General features: G+C 42.5%; 1 protein-coding gene across 1 annotated transcript; it reads left to right on the top strand.

Moving 5' to 3' along the window:
• Positions 1 to 7,946: 7,946 nt before the first annotated feature.
• On the top strand, positions 7,947 to 12,138 carry LOC149186106 (uncharacterized). The gene is made up of 2 exons (XM_089409231.1): positions 7,947 to 9,570; positions 10,112 to 12,138. Exons 1-2 carry the CDS (start codon positions 7,947 to 7,949, stop codon positions 12,136 to 12,138), a joined length of 3,651 nt encoding a protein of 1,216 aa, XP_089265357.1.
• The last annotated feature ends 3,222 nt before the right edge of the window (positions 12,139 to 15,360 follow it).

Here is a 15,360-nt window from a genome sequence, read left to right as displayed (position 1 = left end):
ATTAGATAATACTGGTGAAACAGCTGCCCTCTTATTTTTCAATCATGTAGTCGCTAGATTTGGCGTCCCACAAGCTATAGTCACAGATCATGGATCACATTTTCGCAATCACATGATGGTCGAATTAGCTACCAAATTAGGGTTGTCTCATGACAGCTCCACTCCATATTACCTGCAAGCCAACGGACAAGTTGAAGCAATCAACAAGGTCCTGAAGTGCATGCTACAAAGGATGATTGGAGTTCACAAAAGAAGTTGGCACCTAATCCTGTACTTAGCCTTGTGGGCTTACCAAACATCGGTAAGGAATGCAACCGGGTATACACCTTTCCAACTAGTGTATGGCCTAGAAGCAATCTTACCAATCCAGTGTGAAATCTCATCCCTCAAACTCACAATTGACCTTCTCCCCAGAACTTCAGAAGAGGAGGCTCGTTTCTTGGAACTAATCCAATTGGATGAAACCCATCGTGATGCCGCTTTGGCTAAGGAAGCCCATAAGAAACGAGTCAAGGCGTAGTTCAACAAGAATGTCAAACCCCATGTCTTCTCAGAAGGTGACTTGGTCTTGCTTTATGGCCAAGAATCCGATAAATTGGGGGCAGGTAAATTCAAGTCTTTATGGATGGGTCCCTATATTGTTAAGCGAGTGTTAGCAAAAGGAGCCTACGAGTTAATGGATTATGACGGGATTCCACTGGCACAACCTCGTAACGGGTTGTACCTTAAGCGTTACTATGCATGATTCAGTATAGTAACCTTTATGCTTTTGTTATGTTTTTGTTTTCACTAAAGTATTTGTTTTGGTCAAGTAATCCACTTTTTACATTTATTGCAGATGTGAAACCTATTGGAGTCATGTGTTGGATATGCCGACGGAGTGAGTCGTAGTTCACGGAACCTATCTTCCATGGCCTGGGCCATTTTTTATCCAAGCGGCGAGTTAGTAAGTTTCAGAGGGGTATGTATTGGTCGATCAACGAATAACATCGCTGAATATAGCGCATTGATAGAACTTCTCTCTGATGCCATCACACAGGTATACACCGACTGATTGTTAGGCTAGAGTCACAACTCGTCATACTACAACTCACTGGTATCTACTATGTCCAAAATCGAGCTATTTATCACATGTTCCTAAGGGTTAAGATTTTGGAAAGGCAATTTGATTTTATTCAATATCAGCATATTTCCAGAAGCTTAAACACATTAACTGACTCATTGGAAAACTATGTGTTAGATAGACATTTGCAACATTTATAAAAAGAAGCATCCAATCAATATTTGCATTTGGATCATGTAACTTAACCAAAATAAAACTCCGAAAATCAAAAATATATATATAACTGTTTATGGTTTACACATAATGTTCTGTAACCAAGACAAAATTTGTCAAATGACCCAAAAATCAAAACGCTAGGGGGCACCCTAGTCTAATGATCCTCGTGATAGCAAGTCACAGCCTGTGTGATCATGTGTAAGAGCTGAGTCCATCATCTCGGCACACTAGTAGTATGTCGCTGCAACCTCAAAGGCATCTCGTCAGTCCTCACATCTGGAATACTGAGAGTGAGGCCCTCGACCTGATCCTGTAATGCTGTGAGAGTCTCGGCCACATCGAGGTCGTGAAGGATAGCCCTTCCAACAGCCTCTCCTGCTGGGGCAGCAACTGGCACTCTCAGGCATACTATTGGCCGAACAGGACCAACATCTACATGAACACATGAGTTTTGATTAGTCTTGATAGAATAAAGCACATGTACATTATAAAAGAAAAACGATAAACAGGAATATGGTCAAAGAATTTACCAATGGCACCCCACTGTTCGCCAGCCGGCAGTACAAAATCTGGGTCACCCAGGAAGTCCATACCAACATATGGATACTCAAAATAAACCATCTCCTGGCGATAAAACCAGCCGAAGAAGGTATCAGAAAAGGAAATCTGAGACTAACTAGCATGCCTAGACATATGGTCGATCCATCTCTACATACGTGGTTCAGTCGGTGGAGCTAAATCGATTGCAATATACTGCGGCTGCATCAGTGGTATCTTTTCCAAGGCGAAGGTGGTCAAGATAGAACCATATCCAAATTTCTTCAACCTCCCGCTCTTCACCTTGGTCAACTGTTCTTTCATCACAAGGAGTACTGCGTCGCACCAGTTGAACACCTTCGGTTGGAGACATTCCAAGGCGTACTGCATTTAAGATCGGTTGGCCACATGAAGAGCCACAACACCAGCCATCCTACCAAAAGTAAATAGAATAGTCCTCAGGGACCTATTAGTGACATCACGGATGATGATCTTGCCATCTTTACTCGGCTGAGATCCCTCTTTACAATACCTACGAACATAATCTCTCATAGATTCACCTCCTCGAGCCGAACCTGATAAAGAGATGGGGGCACCCCGCCTCGATAAGCCGGTCAAGAAATAGATGTCCACTACAGTCAAGGGGATGGATTTGCCCCTAATCTGGAACACATGGCTGGTAGGATCCCAAGCATCGAGCAAATACTGCAGCAAGTTGATTTGTTGTCTCATGCACCTATAGTAGTGTTTTGGGTGCATTGCATGTCAGTTGGCCAGTAGATAGGCTAACATCCAACGCACCTTTCGATACACAAGGGGTGCGCTGAAGCCAGGGCGAGTTTTTCAAACCCCAGAGGCTCAGAAAAACCAGGAATCAAGCTCAGAATGCAAAATGGAAAGCATGAAATGAAAGAGCTCAAGTTTAGCTCCTACCTGGTCCAGACATCGTCGAGAATCGACCACAGAATCTCCCCGAATCAGCTGATGAAAATCAAGGGGGAAAAGCACCTCCAAAACTCCAACAAGCCAAAGTTCAAATGAAATGGTAAAATGAGAGGTAAAAGCACTTTTAAATTACTTTTTACATAATTCGAGTAAAATATTAGTGTTCTAACTCATTTTTCAAACATATATTGTTCATTTCTAACTAGTTTGATGAAGCAATTGAAAATGCAGTACAATCTTTGAAAGAACAAAGCTATTTATGGTAAAGTCAAGAAATGACCGTTGTATCGAGCAGTTTTAGCACATAGTTCAAGCTCGTTAAAAAATAAACATAAGTCATGAGCAAATGTTTCTCCCTGCGTTTAAGCTCATTAAAAAATGAACTATTTCCCGGTAAATAACCATCGTGAATGTAGTACTTCAGCCTTTAAAGCTTTGGTCGTGTTCCCGTCATCACCTCCACTCTGTATTGGCCGATCATTCACCTCCATTTGATTGTTTACCCCTTTTGAGGAACATCTACGAAGAGTGATCCCACTAGCCATCCTTGTAACACTGCCGTGATTGGAAAATTCCAAACCTTACCTGGAATTTGCTGCTACCCAATTTTATCACTCATTCCTCAAAGACAAGTCTCCTTTAAGCTCTTTTCAACTCACTCATAAAATATGAAAAGATTACCGAGCCATTGGCCTCTCCAGCTCACTAAAGGGACTGGAAGTGCTATCCCTCCTTTAGAATTTAATCTTTTTTGGACCTGAGGGATTATTACACAAAAAGATCGAGCGCTTGTTTTGTTTGGCTCGTTAAAAGTATCGAAAATTCATCCCTTCTGTATTGTTTTATACTTTTTCTGACTTAAGGGATTAGATGACGAAAAAGGAATTTTGGAGTTTCCTTTATGTCCCTTTTCAGACTCTCTAAAATTGAAAAGGACCAAGTTATCTTTGTCGTTAAACTCGTTAAAACCTAATAGCGACAAACTTGTCCATAGCAGACAATAACGAGTTTCACTATCGCTAGGCTCGTTAAAACATAGCGATGGGTTTGCCTGAAGGGAAAATTATAGAACAAGCATATGTTATCCTCATCAAGCTTGACAAAAATAAAGAGGTACTGGTCAGCAATGATTGGGGAAAAATTGGGAAGAAAACTTGAAGAAACTTTGTTGGTAGCAAGTCGCTCTTGAACATGACACTTTCACTCCGCATCCAAGTCGGGCTGGGTTGTTTCATTCACCGGTCACATCACCATGGTCCCATCACACCATCCACATTTGGGGTTAATGCTACCAATCCATCACGTCAGTGTCGCCGATATGTTCAAGAGAATTCATTCAGAGAATTCACCTGTGTCTCACCAGCTACAATACATTTACGCTCCATTCTTTCATGACCACCACCCTGAACCTTATATCACCAAATCGTTATCACCTCCATTAAAATCATTTGCTCTGTTCCGTGTCATTGATGTGGGATTCATTAAGGCCCTCCTATGATGGATCACTTCTTGTCAACATCAGCCCATTATCCAAGAAGTCGATCTAGGAACACCCTGTTCAGTACTTTGAAGCTTGCATGCCTCAATGGCAAGCTTCTCACTTTCGGCGACAGGTTTACATCAATGGCCTTCGACCGAAAGATTTTGCGTGGTGTTCGACCCAAAGTCCTTTATTCACACCACGTGAATTGTACTGCAGTACCTTGAGGGTCATTATCATTATCAATGATTCCTCTCGCGCCTGTTAACAGCTTACATCATTGGCTGGTAATCAGGCGATGTCTTTCCATGTTCGACTCTAGAACATCTATCACATGGATAGACTTGTACTTCGAGTGAAGATCGAACTAGATTGAAGACCCCGGATCTAGTTTCATCCATCCAGGCTACGATATATATTCAGGGAAATAAGGACATCAAATGTACATCGTTTCTGCACCGATAATTATCCAATCATAGAGATGATGGCTCTACCAGAATCATCAGTCTACACTCGGATGATTATCTGTCCTATGTACATGAAAATGAATTTATAAAGCTGAGCATGGGAATGCCCACCTCAGCTAGATCATGAAAAAATTATGAAGGTAATGTATTGTATTGTATCTTATTACAGGTCTCCTCCCAGCTTGAAAGAACTTCGGATCCTCATGATAAAGCATTTCACCCGACATCAAAAAGATTAACGACCTCATGCTTTACGGGGCAACTGTTATAGACATTTTTTGGCACTGCAACCCCAAGCATAAAATGTCCATAAACCAAGGGCTCCTAAGTCCCTAAAAGTGTTGTTCTAACTCCTAAAGGAACAAGGTCAACTGATTACAGCTTCTCCCAGAAGTTCTCCATGAAAAATTACTCAGAACTGGTGAAAACAAGATCATTTCACCTGCTCCATAGGCAAAGTGCATTGCATCTCACCTAAGTACACTCTGTGGGTGCATTGCATTTCAGAAAACCCTTCTATGGGATGCGATGGGCAAGAAGTGACAAATGGCAGTGTCAATCCGCGAGGTGGAGAGGCATGGAATCTTCCAGAAACTTCTCCTGTGACACTTGCCTCTCTAAATTCGAACAAGGATGACTAAGAGATCATCAATCTCCAAGTGGAAGCAAGAACTATCAGAGGGAAGACACTAATTAAATAACAAGCTGACTCATCTCCCTTACAGATATCTATATATGGATCCCTCATCCTAGAGATCCAGAGGCTGGAATTTACATCTTGTAAGGAATTTCTGTTAGTTTGTTGAGGAAACATCATAGTGTTAGGTGAACTAAGCTTTGTATGAGGTGATGAAGGGCTTACTTGCTGAGAGGACGATGCTGGGTCAGAACAACTGGTTGTAACTCTCTTGGCTCTTTCTTGATTATCAATAAAATCTATTCAAGTTTTCCTCCATACTCTTGTGTCGTTTATGTTTTATGCATTTGTATGGTCAATTTACATCTGATCCTAGATTGTTTATGATAATAGATCCATGTTCTTATATAGTGTTATGCTACATTGATTCTACAGGTACTCTGTGAAGCTGGGTGTACAAGGAAGCAAGTAGCAAAGGACTATCAGAAGAGAGAGGAATCGAACTAGGAGCCAAGCGCAAGACAGAGGTTGGTCTCCTTTATTCTTCTCTCATCTATCTTTCATAAAGGAAAACGAAAGTAGCTTTACTTTGTTTGTTTCTAAGGTAGCTACCACACCTTAGTGGGATAAGCAGTTTTATATAGACACTTTTCCCTGTAACACTTAGTATAGACAATATATTCTTTATTGATTAGTTATAGATGTTAGAGAAAAAATCTAACTAAGGAGCTCTGAGCAAACCCTACGGATGCCTGTGCACCTGCAGCCATTTCTGAACCCTACAACCTGCTCGTACCTGACAGAGCACGCTAAGCCGCCAGTTCACTGCTGAAGGCCTTCCATGGCACAGCCAGCAGGAGGGGCGGGCTCTGCCCCCCCTCCTTCGAATGCCTCTACAGCCGGCGAGAAGACGAACAAAACCCCGCTGACTCCTCCTGACACAAATCGCGAAACAGAGCAAGAAGGACAGAGGACCAAAGACAAGGAGATCCATGCAGATCAGCCTGCAGCCACAGACTCAGAAACTGAAAAGCGCCAAAACGCCTCTTCGTCACAGCCAAAGGCGACCTCGGCTACATGCATTCCAAAGTCGACAGAACGCATCAGGATAGAACTGCCCAGTCATCGAATCAATGGAGAAATACAGTACATGCAGGACTATGCCCTGATAGGAAAATTCCTGGGCTTCTGGCTGACAGAAAGAGCCCTGAATGGCTGGATCGAATCAAAGTGGAAACCTAAGGGACAAGTTACACTGCAACTGGGTCCAAAAGGCTTCTTCACAGCCATATTTAACTGTCTGGAGGACAAATCTAAGGTATTCGAGGGTGGCCCATACTTCTTCAACTCATCAGGACTGTACCTCACAGAATGGAAGCCACGATTTAACCCTGATAAAGAAGATTTCAGCTGGGCTCCAGTATGGATCAGAATGTACGGGCTCCCTGTGGAATACTGGAAGGAAGAAACGCTTGCAGACATTGGCAACAGACTGGGGACCTTCATCAAAGTCGCTGAGGAAACAAAGAAGCGCAAATACACATCCTATGCTCGGATCTGTGTTAAGATGCACCTCACCAAGACTCTGGCAGACACGGTAAGTCTCTTTCACGAAGATTTTGAATGGGACCAAACTCTTGATTATGAACACATCCCTTTTCGTTGCCGTAAGTGCCATGCGCATGGGCACCTGTTCAGGGATTGCCCTCTTAATCAGCAATCCAAAGCCTTTCCCTCTGAAACCCTGACCGATTCAGAAGGCTTCACCATAATCCCCAACCGCCGCAGGCACACCAAGAAAAATCAGGCAGCCCCTGAAATCTCTACCAGATTAGACTCTCGGAACAAGTTTTCTCCTCTAGCCAACCAAGAACCTCCCAGTGGGGAGCCTTTGGACTCTGTCTCTCAGCCCTCTTCATCCTTTAATCCCCAAGCCCACAAGCATTCAGTTAATCCCAGCTCTGTCCAATCTCCCCTCTCACCTTCTGAAGACATCCCAAAGGCAGCTTCAGATCCCAGTGACCCATCCGCTGGCAAAGGGAAATCAATATTAGACTCCAAGCAACCAGCCTCCGCCATGGATTTGGATGCAGCATTAGCGCTAAGCTTACAGAACACCACAGAGGAAGATGAACAAAATACCCCTAGCAACATGGAACAAGATCCGGAGAACATTATCCTAGAAGGAATTGATATCCTAAAACTTGAAACAGCCTGCAAGCAAAAGGAATACAATACCATTCCTCCCTGGCAAATAGATCGGCTGGAAGGAGTCCTAGCCAAGGTACAGCACAACAAACATCTAGGCATACAGGGAGGAAGTCCATGGGATATAAAAAAGAATCTCAAAGAAACCAAGAAAAGGGGACGCAAAACGGATCTGCAGCGAACCATTGCAGTGGGAGAATTGCTTATGGAATCAGGGAGATTCCCTAAGCTGACCAAGTACTACAAACCTACAACCCAATTACAATGAAGCTTATCTCCTGGAATGTGAGAGGACTCAACAGCCCCTCAAAAATTAGGATGATCAAGAACTTGATTCAACAAGAAAAACCTTCTATAGTTTTTCTTCAAGAAACCAAAAGCAGCACAATTGCCATGGACAAAGCACGAAACAAGATTTGGGCTGGTAGCAGCTCAATGTCAGTAGACGCTTCAGGGGCTTCGGGTGGATTAGCCATTCTATGGAATCCACAGATCCTCACTCTTTACGACTTCCATGCCACCCATTTCCTCATTCAAGCATCCTTTCATCTCATAGGAACAAATATCCACGGGCACCTTTCAAATGTTTATTTTCCGCAAAGCATTCAGCAGAAATTAGATCTGTTGAACACGATCTCCAGTTTAAATGAGCACAGACAGTTCCCGCTCTGGATTAGTGGAGGAGATTACAACATCATACAATCGCTGGAGGAGAAGACAGGGGGAAGAACAAGATTAGAAAATGATAGCAAAGGACTCAGAGATTTTATACAGGACAACCACTTAATGGATATTCCAACCACCAATGGGATTTTTACATGGACTAACAAGCGCAGCGGCGCCAATCATATTGCCTCTAGGCTTGACAGGTTCCTCCTCTCAGACAATGCAATCCATCTAGGAGGAGACTTCAATGCATCAATTTTGCCCCACGGAGGTTCGGACCACTGGCCCATAATGCTTCAATGGTCTCGGCCTGGTACACGATGCAATAGGCCTTTCCACTTTGAAGCCTTCTGGCTTACAAACCCAAAATTCAGGCAAATAGTAGAAGAGGCATGGAAGTCCTACAGGCCACCAGAAGGAGCCAAAATGTATCAATTCCAGGAAAAGTTAAAAAACTTTAAGCAAGTCCTCAAGAACTGGAATAGAACACAATTTGGCAACATACAGGAGAATCGACAAAGGTTGGAAAAGCAAATGGAAGCACTACAGCAAGACATCATCAAAGAAGGCCGAACGGAGGAACAGTCCCAACAAGAGCAAATCCTCTGGCATCAATTAGAAGAACGGAGGAAACAAGAAGAAATACTCTGGCGACAAAAATCACGAATCAGCTGGCTAAAAGAGGGAGAAAAGAACACAAATTTTTTTCACAGAACAGCTATCCAAAGGCGCATGCACAATAACATCACCTTCATCAACAACCAACATGGAGAGCGAGTCGAAGCCCACGAAGACATGGAAAAGGAATTAACAAACTACTTTCAAGACATCCTTAAAGAGCCAGAAGGAAACAGGGACGCAGAAATTAGAGCCATCACTCAGCATATTCCTCGAATAATAACTGATGAGCACAACAACAAATTACTTCAGCCCACATCTCTAAAAGAAATTGAAGAAGCGATGAACCAGCTCAAGGATGGCAAAGCCCCTGGGCCAGACGGTTTCACTGCCAATTTCTACCATGAATTCTGGGAGTTAATCAAAGAAGAGGTCTGGGAACTGGTGGAAGAATCAAGAAGCATGCATTGGATTCTTCCAGCCCTCAATACTACCTTTATAGCATTAGTTCCCAAATGTGCTGAACCAAGTAAGCCTGAAAGCTACAGACCCATTGCTTTAGGAAATGTCATATACAAGCTCATCACCAAGGTCATCGCAAATCGGCTCAAACCTCTCCTACCCTTACTCATTTCCCTGGGACAAACAGGTTATGTTGAAGGGCGGCAGATCATGGATGGCATCATCTTATCAAATGAGGTGATTCACTCTCTCAAGATTCTAAAAAAGCCAGGTATGCTTCTAAAACTAGATTTATCCAAAGCATTTGACAAGCTCAGTTGGAATTATATACAAAAACTTCTTATAGCTTTTGGCTTCAGTCACACTTGGACAAGATGGATCACCAATTTGATCTCCTCTCCAAGCTTTTCGGTTCTGTTAAATGGTTCTCCTTCTCATCCCTTTCGGCCATCTAGGGGCATAAGACAAGGGGACCCTCTGTCGCCTTTCCTCTTTGTCCTTATGGCAGAAGGGCTGGGTAGACTGCTAAAGGCAGCTGTCTCATCTCAAATGCTCAAAGGCATCTCTGTTCATGGCCTTCCACCTCAATCCCACCAGCAATTTGTTGACGATACCATGCTATTTGGACACCCATCCTCGCAAGAAGCCTCTGTCTTTAAATCCCTGCTCTCCATTTTCTCCAAAGCTTCAGGTACCTCCATCAATGCATCGAAATCCCAGCTCTATTTCTTTAACACCCCCCCCCTCCACTCAAAGGAACATAGCCCGAATATTGCAATTCACTATTTCCAAGCTTCCGTCGACCTACTTAGGGGCTCCCCTGGCCGCTGCAGCTATCAAGCATTCCTCCTGGCAGACTCTTCTAGATAAGCTTGAATCCAAACTCTCCCTGTGGACTTTCCGGGCTCTCAACATTGCCAGCAGGCTTGTCCTAATCAAATCGGTCCTTCAGGCCATGCCATTGTACCTCTTTTCTCTTTTGGCCGCCCCAAAATGGGTTCTAAAATCTATTCGCAATCTTCAGCGTAACTTCCTCTGGGGGTCATCGGGCCTTAACAGAAAATGGGTGCTTGTAAATTGGCAGGACGTCTGCAAACCCAAGTCAGAAGGGGGCCTGGGCTTACGAGACCCTATCCAGAGCAACAATACTATGGGAGCTCGATTGTGGTGGAATTGGATCACCAAGCCCCACTCACCTTGGGCCAAAATATGGCAGGCCAAATACGCACCAGGCATTCAATGGACTGATTTAATCCGAATCAACTCCACTACTCAAGGATCACCCATATGGAACGCAACCAAACCACACAGCAAGTTCATTCAAGAACATAGTTTCTGGGAAATACACTCGGGCACTACAACAAGATTTTGGGAGGACTCGTGGCAGCAGCTCCCCAGGCTCGCCACAGTTTTTCACAAGCCTCTCTGGCAAGAGCAGATGCAGCAAGCACACCTTACTCATGTTAATCAATTTTGGCAACATTCCACAAGCACCGACTTCAGAACCTGGAAGAAAGCCAGTCTCTGGCAGAGAGATTGGCTAGGAGAATCCTATGATGACATAGATCAAGAATTATCATTCAGAAGAATTCGATACTCTACTCTACAGGATCGCCTCAGATGGGGCCATAAGCCTAAAGGTACATTCACTACCCAAGAGGCCCACGAGCTCAGATATTCCAAAAATCAGCTCAATAAGGACCCCATCTGGGAAAATATCTGGCAACCAGGAATATGGCCCAAAATCTCTACCTTTCTATGGCTGCTCAGCAAAAGAAGAATACTCACATGGGACAGCCTGGTAAAGCGCGGATTCGTAGGGCCATCAAGATGCCCGAATTGCAACATTCACTTTGAGACAATCGGTCATCTCATGGAAACTTGTCCGCTAGCAGAGCAAATATGGAGGAAAGTTGAAAGTTGTAACATGAGATCAGAAGCCAGGACAGAAGACATAACTGAGAACTTAAGGAATTGGGTCAAATCCCCCTTCAAGAGTCAGCTTCTCAACTCTCTGTGGAGCCTCTTACCAGGATTCATATACTGGACTCTTTGGAAGGAAAGAAACCATAGAATTTTCAACAATTCTTCCCGGTCCATTGAAGCCTTATGGCTAATCCTAAACAAACAACTGCAAGAAACTCTTGCCCTCAAATCCTGGTCAGATGCAGATATGCCAGAATCCCCATTGGAATGCAGGATTCTGAAGGCATGGAACATAAACCTCTCAGCAATACAGAAAGAAAGCACCCGATCCTCTAACAGCAGCACCTCTCCTTCCAGCTGGTCCCCTCCAGCTTATGCTACCTACAAGTTAAACTTCGATGGTGCAGCCAAAGGCAATCCAGGGCTCGCGGGCTACGGAGGACTTTTCAGAAATCACTCAGGGGAAATAATGCATATTTTCTATGGCTCGTTGGGCAAAGACACCAACAATGTAGCTGAATTAGAAGGATTATGGAGGGGCTTATGCCTTGCAGAACAGAACAGATACTTCCCTTTGGAAGTAGAGGGAGACTCCTTAATCCTTATCAATGCTGCCCAAAGAATTCAGGCAGGTACGCCAGCTGTCAAGGTAGCCATGAGCTGGAGGCTACTAAGTAGGCTGGAATCTTTGGAGGAAAAGCTACAAACTCCCCAAAGTTTAACCTTCAAGCACATAAGAAGAACAGCGAACAACGTGGCTGATAGACTCGCCAACCAAGGTGCTTCTCAGTGCATCCTATACTTTGCAGGTTCCCTGGATACCTCAGAAGATGACAAGCTTAACAATGACTGCATCTCTCTGGTGCAGAAGGATCTCACCTTCCCGGATGCGGGTGCAGTGGCAACGTGGTAATGGCGTGAGCCATCACGTGGGCAGGTGGCAGGCCCGCGTAGTCAAGAGGTACCACGCTAAGCGGGATATTAATCCGCATGAACTCAGACAGCTGAAGGCATTAATGCCTGTCTTCTCTGCTCGCGGGAGGAGGATGGCGATTGAGGCAGTGGAGCGTTTAAATGAGAAAATGTTTGGTGTGCAGAGGAATATGGGCAAGCAATGTGTTGAGGCCCTGCTCCGCTCAGAAGGAAATGAGAGTAAGGATTTGAGGTGCGTTACGCTGGTTTCTGGGCCAGGAAAGAGCACACCCTGCAACTGTGCTGAGATTGTGTTGGTTTTCATAGCGGGAGGAGCTCAGGGTGCTTGTGTAAGGCCGCATTTAGAAAACTCAGAAATGCCGAGGGAGAGGCCGCGGATGGGCAGCAGACGAGGGGGAACCAGAGGCAGGGCCCTCACGCAGCAGCAAGACTACAATTCGCCCTCCTCCTCCATCGAAGTAACATCAATGCCTCAGAGGTACCAAGGCAGCAATGAGGAGGATGGTGGTTTTGGTGGTTTCGGTGGTTTTGATGGCAGAAGCCCACGTTCAGAGGAGGGTCAGATGGAGCTCCCAACGCTCAGGTATCGGCTCCCCTGCCCTCAAGCTAATTCTACTCTGGTTGTTTCTATTATGATTGAGCCGGGCGTTTCTCAGAACACAGAGGCAGAGCCTTTACCGGAAGGGCAACACTCTAGCAGAGAGGAATCCCCTGTTGCGTGCCTTCCGGTTGGGGTAGGAACTAGTTGGTTGGCCCCTGGACGTGAGCTTGGATCTGACCCAGCGCGCCTAGCTTCAAATTGTGACCTTGCTGCCGACCCTTCAACGTTCGCTGGTCCATGCAAGCCCGCACAGGAAGGCAGCCCTGACGCGGTCATCCAGCTCTCTGACTCCGAAGATTCTCTCCGTTTCGGGTGTCGAATTGAAGAGGCGCCCCAGACCACCGATGACAAATGAACTCGCCCCCGGTTCTCAATGTATGGCTCTGCCAAGCGACATCTACATCTTTGTCAATGTGTCGGCTGTAATTGTTCAGGTGTCGGATGTAATGGTTCTTGTGTCGGATGTAATAGTCCAGGTGTCTGTCTGTCTTTGTACGGGTCAGTCCATGGCCCTGGTGTCTGTTCAGTTACTATGTGTTTTGTTAATGTGTCTTCAGTGGTCAAGCAACAAATTCCAATTTTGAATCTGCTCAATTTTGGAACTGGAAGCAGGGCAAGGAAAAAGCTGATAGGCAAAACTTCATAGCCTTGCCCACTGTAATCTATATGTATCTCTATTTTTATGATAATAGAATTAGTCGCATTCAGAAAAAAAAATAGATGTTAGAGAAAAAAAAATTAACCTATTTTATATATATAATTAAAATATCAGTGTTTAATTATAATTGTTTATTTATATGTTGATAATATGATTTTTACTATAAATGATTTAATAAAACAATTTAAATTAGTAATGAAATAGATATTTTAGATAGTATATTTGGTCTTGATTAAATACTTCAATTTTGAATCTTTATATGTTGAACAAAATATGTATTCGATGTGCTAAAATCATTTAGAATGATAAATTGCAACGCAACAACCACATAAATAGCTACTGGAGCAATAAAGAAGATAATGATTCAAATGCATATCCTATATTATTCAAAAGATTAATTAGTATACTAGACATCATGTTTGTAGTTTGCATGATTTGTGGGGACACTTAAATAAAAGAATTGGCATGTTGGCAAAAGGATTTTGTGATACAATGCAAGAACAACAAGATATAGTATTGTGTACTCAAGCATTGAACATAGTTTTTTGGTTAGTAATACTAACAATTTTTTTTTACGTAGCTTAGATGATAGAAAGGGTACGTCAAGGTATGTTTCTAATATTTCTTCATTTAAAATTTCATGGTAGGCCATACATAATATGATTGCATAATAACAACAATAATATCTTGTCAAGAAGTTTGGTTACATATAGTATTGGATGATATTCAACAAGGACAAGACAAACCAATTCATTTTTATTGTGACAATAATATATCCATAGCAATATGAAACGAAGTCCCATCACCAACTCCAGCCTCTGGAGTTTTGTTGTTTTGAATCGATTTGGAGTAGTCCCACCTGTGTTCAAATCTCTTGAGGAGTCACCCATACGCCCATAGTGTAGGGGGATACAAGCAATATGAAAGCGGGTCCCATTGCCAACACCGGCCTCTTGAGTTTTTGTGTTTGAAATCGATTTGCAATAGTCCCACTCGTGTTTAAATCTCTTGAGGCATCGTAGTAGGATACAAGCAATATGAAAGCAAGTCCCACCCATATGTTCTATGTTTTTCATTAAAATACCAAGATTATAGATACATGATATCACTTTATTTGAGGGCTTATTAACCATGGTGATTTATATTTAAAATTTTGTAAGTCAAAATATGGTTTTATTATATATTTACAAAGTTTTTGTTAAGAGTAGTCTTTGAATATTGTGGATGGAATATAAATGTTATAAATGTTAAAATATTTAGTGATAAAAAATGAGTATTTGAATGATGTAATTAATCTCACTCACCAAGCTTATTTAGTTAGTTTAGATATTTTTTATTCGTACATCTCAATGTTGATATGGTCTAATAGCAAGGACTGCTAAGGTATAGACATATTTTGACATCTAGTTGTTTCTAAATATATCTCTTTAAATGTATTTAATATCATTTAATGAAGTAAGAAAAAATTATATAGACAAGAGCAATAGATAATTAATTCATAATTATTCTTTAGGATTTAATACTTCTGTGGTTAATATCTTCTAACTTAGAAATCAGAGAACCCACAGTAAAAACCATTTTCTGTCAATGTTTCAAATCCCAACAGGGATCCATCATCAGGACTATTATTGAATGATGATAGTAGAAGAGCTCAAAAGTGAGATATAAATAGTAATGAGGTAAGTAGTTTGAAGGAAAAGAAGGTCGGCTGATTTGATTAAAGGGAAAAATGAAGGTCGGCTGCTTAATAATTAATATTATCCAAATATTTAAGATTTTTTAATTAATAAATTAAGTTTATTTTAATTTTTAATCATATAATATTTATTTTTGATGATGGATTAATACTTATAATAAAAAGTAAAGGTGAAATTTCTTAGTAATATATATATATATATATAGTTAATAATTAATAATTTTCTCATAATAATTTATTTATTTTA

Source organism: Pinus tabuliformis, chromosome 3_1 (assembly GCF_031772625.1).
Source record: "Pinus tabuliformis cultivar Carrire ecotype Pingquan chromosome 3_1, CPIR1, whole genome shotgun sequence".
NCBI classification, from domain to species: Eukaryota; Viridiplantae; Streptophyta; class Pinopsida; order Pinales; family Pinaceae; genus Pinus; species Pinus tabuliformis.
The sequence above is the reverse complement of the archived record's forward strand: the minus strand, read 5'-3'. Positions and strand labels throughout refer to the sequence as shown.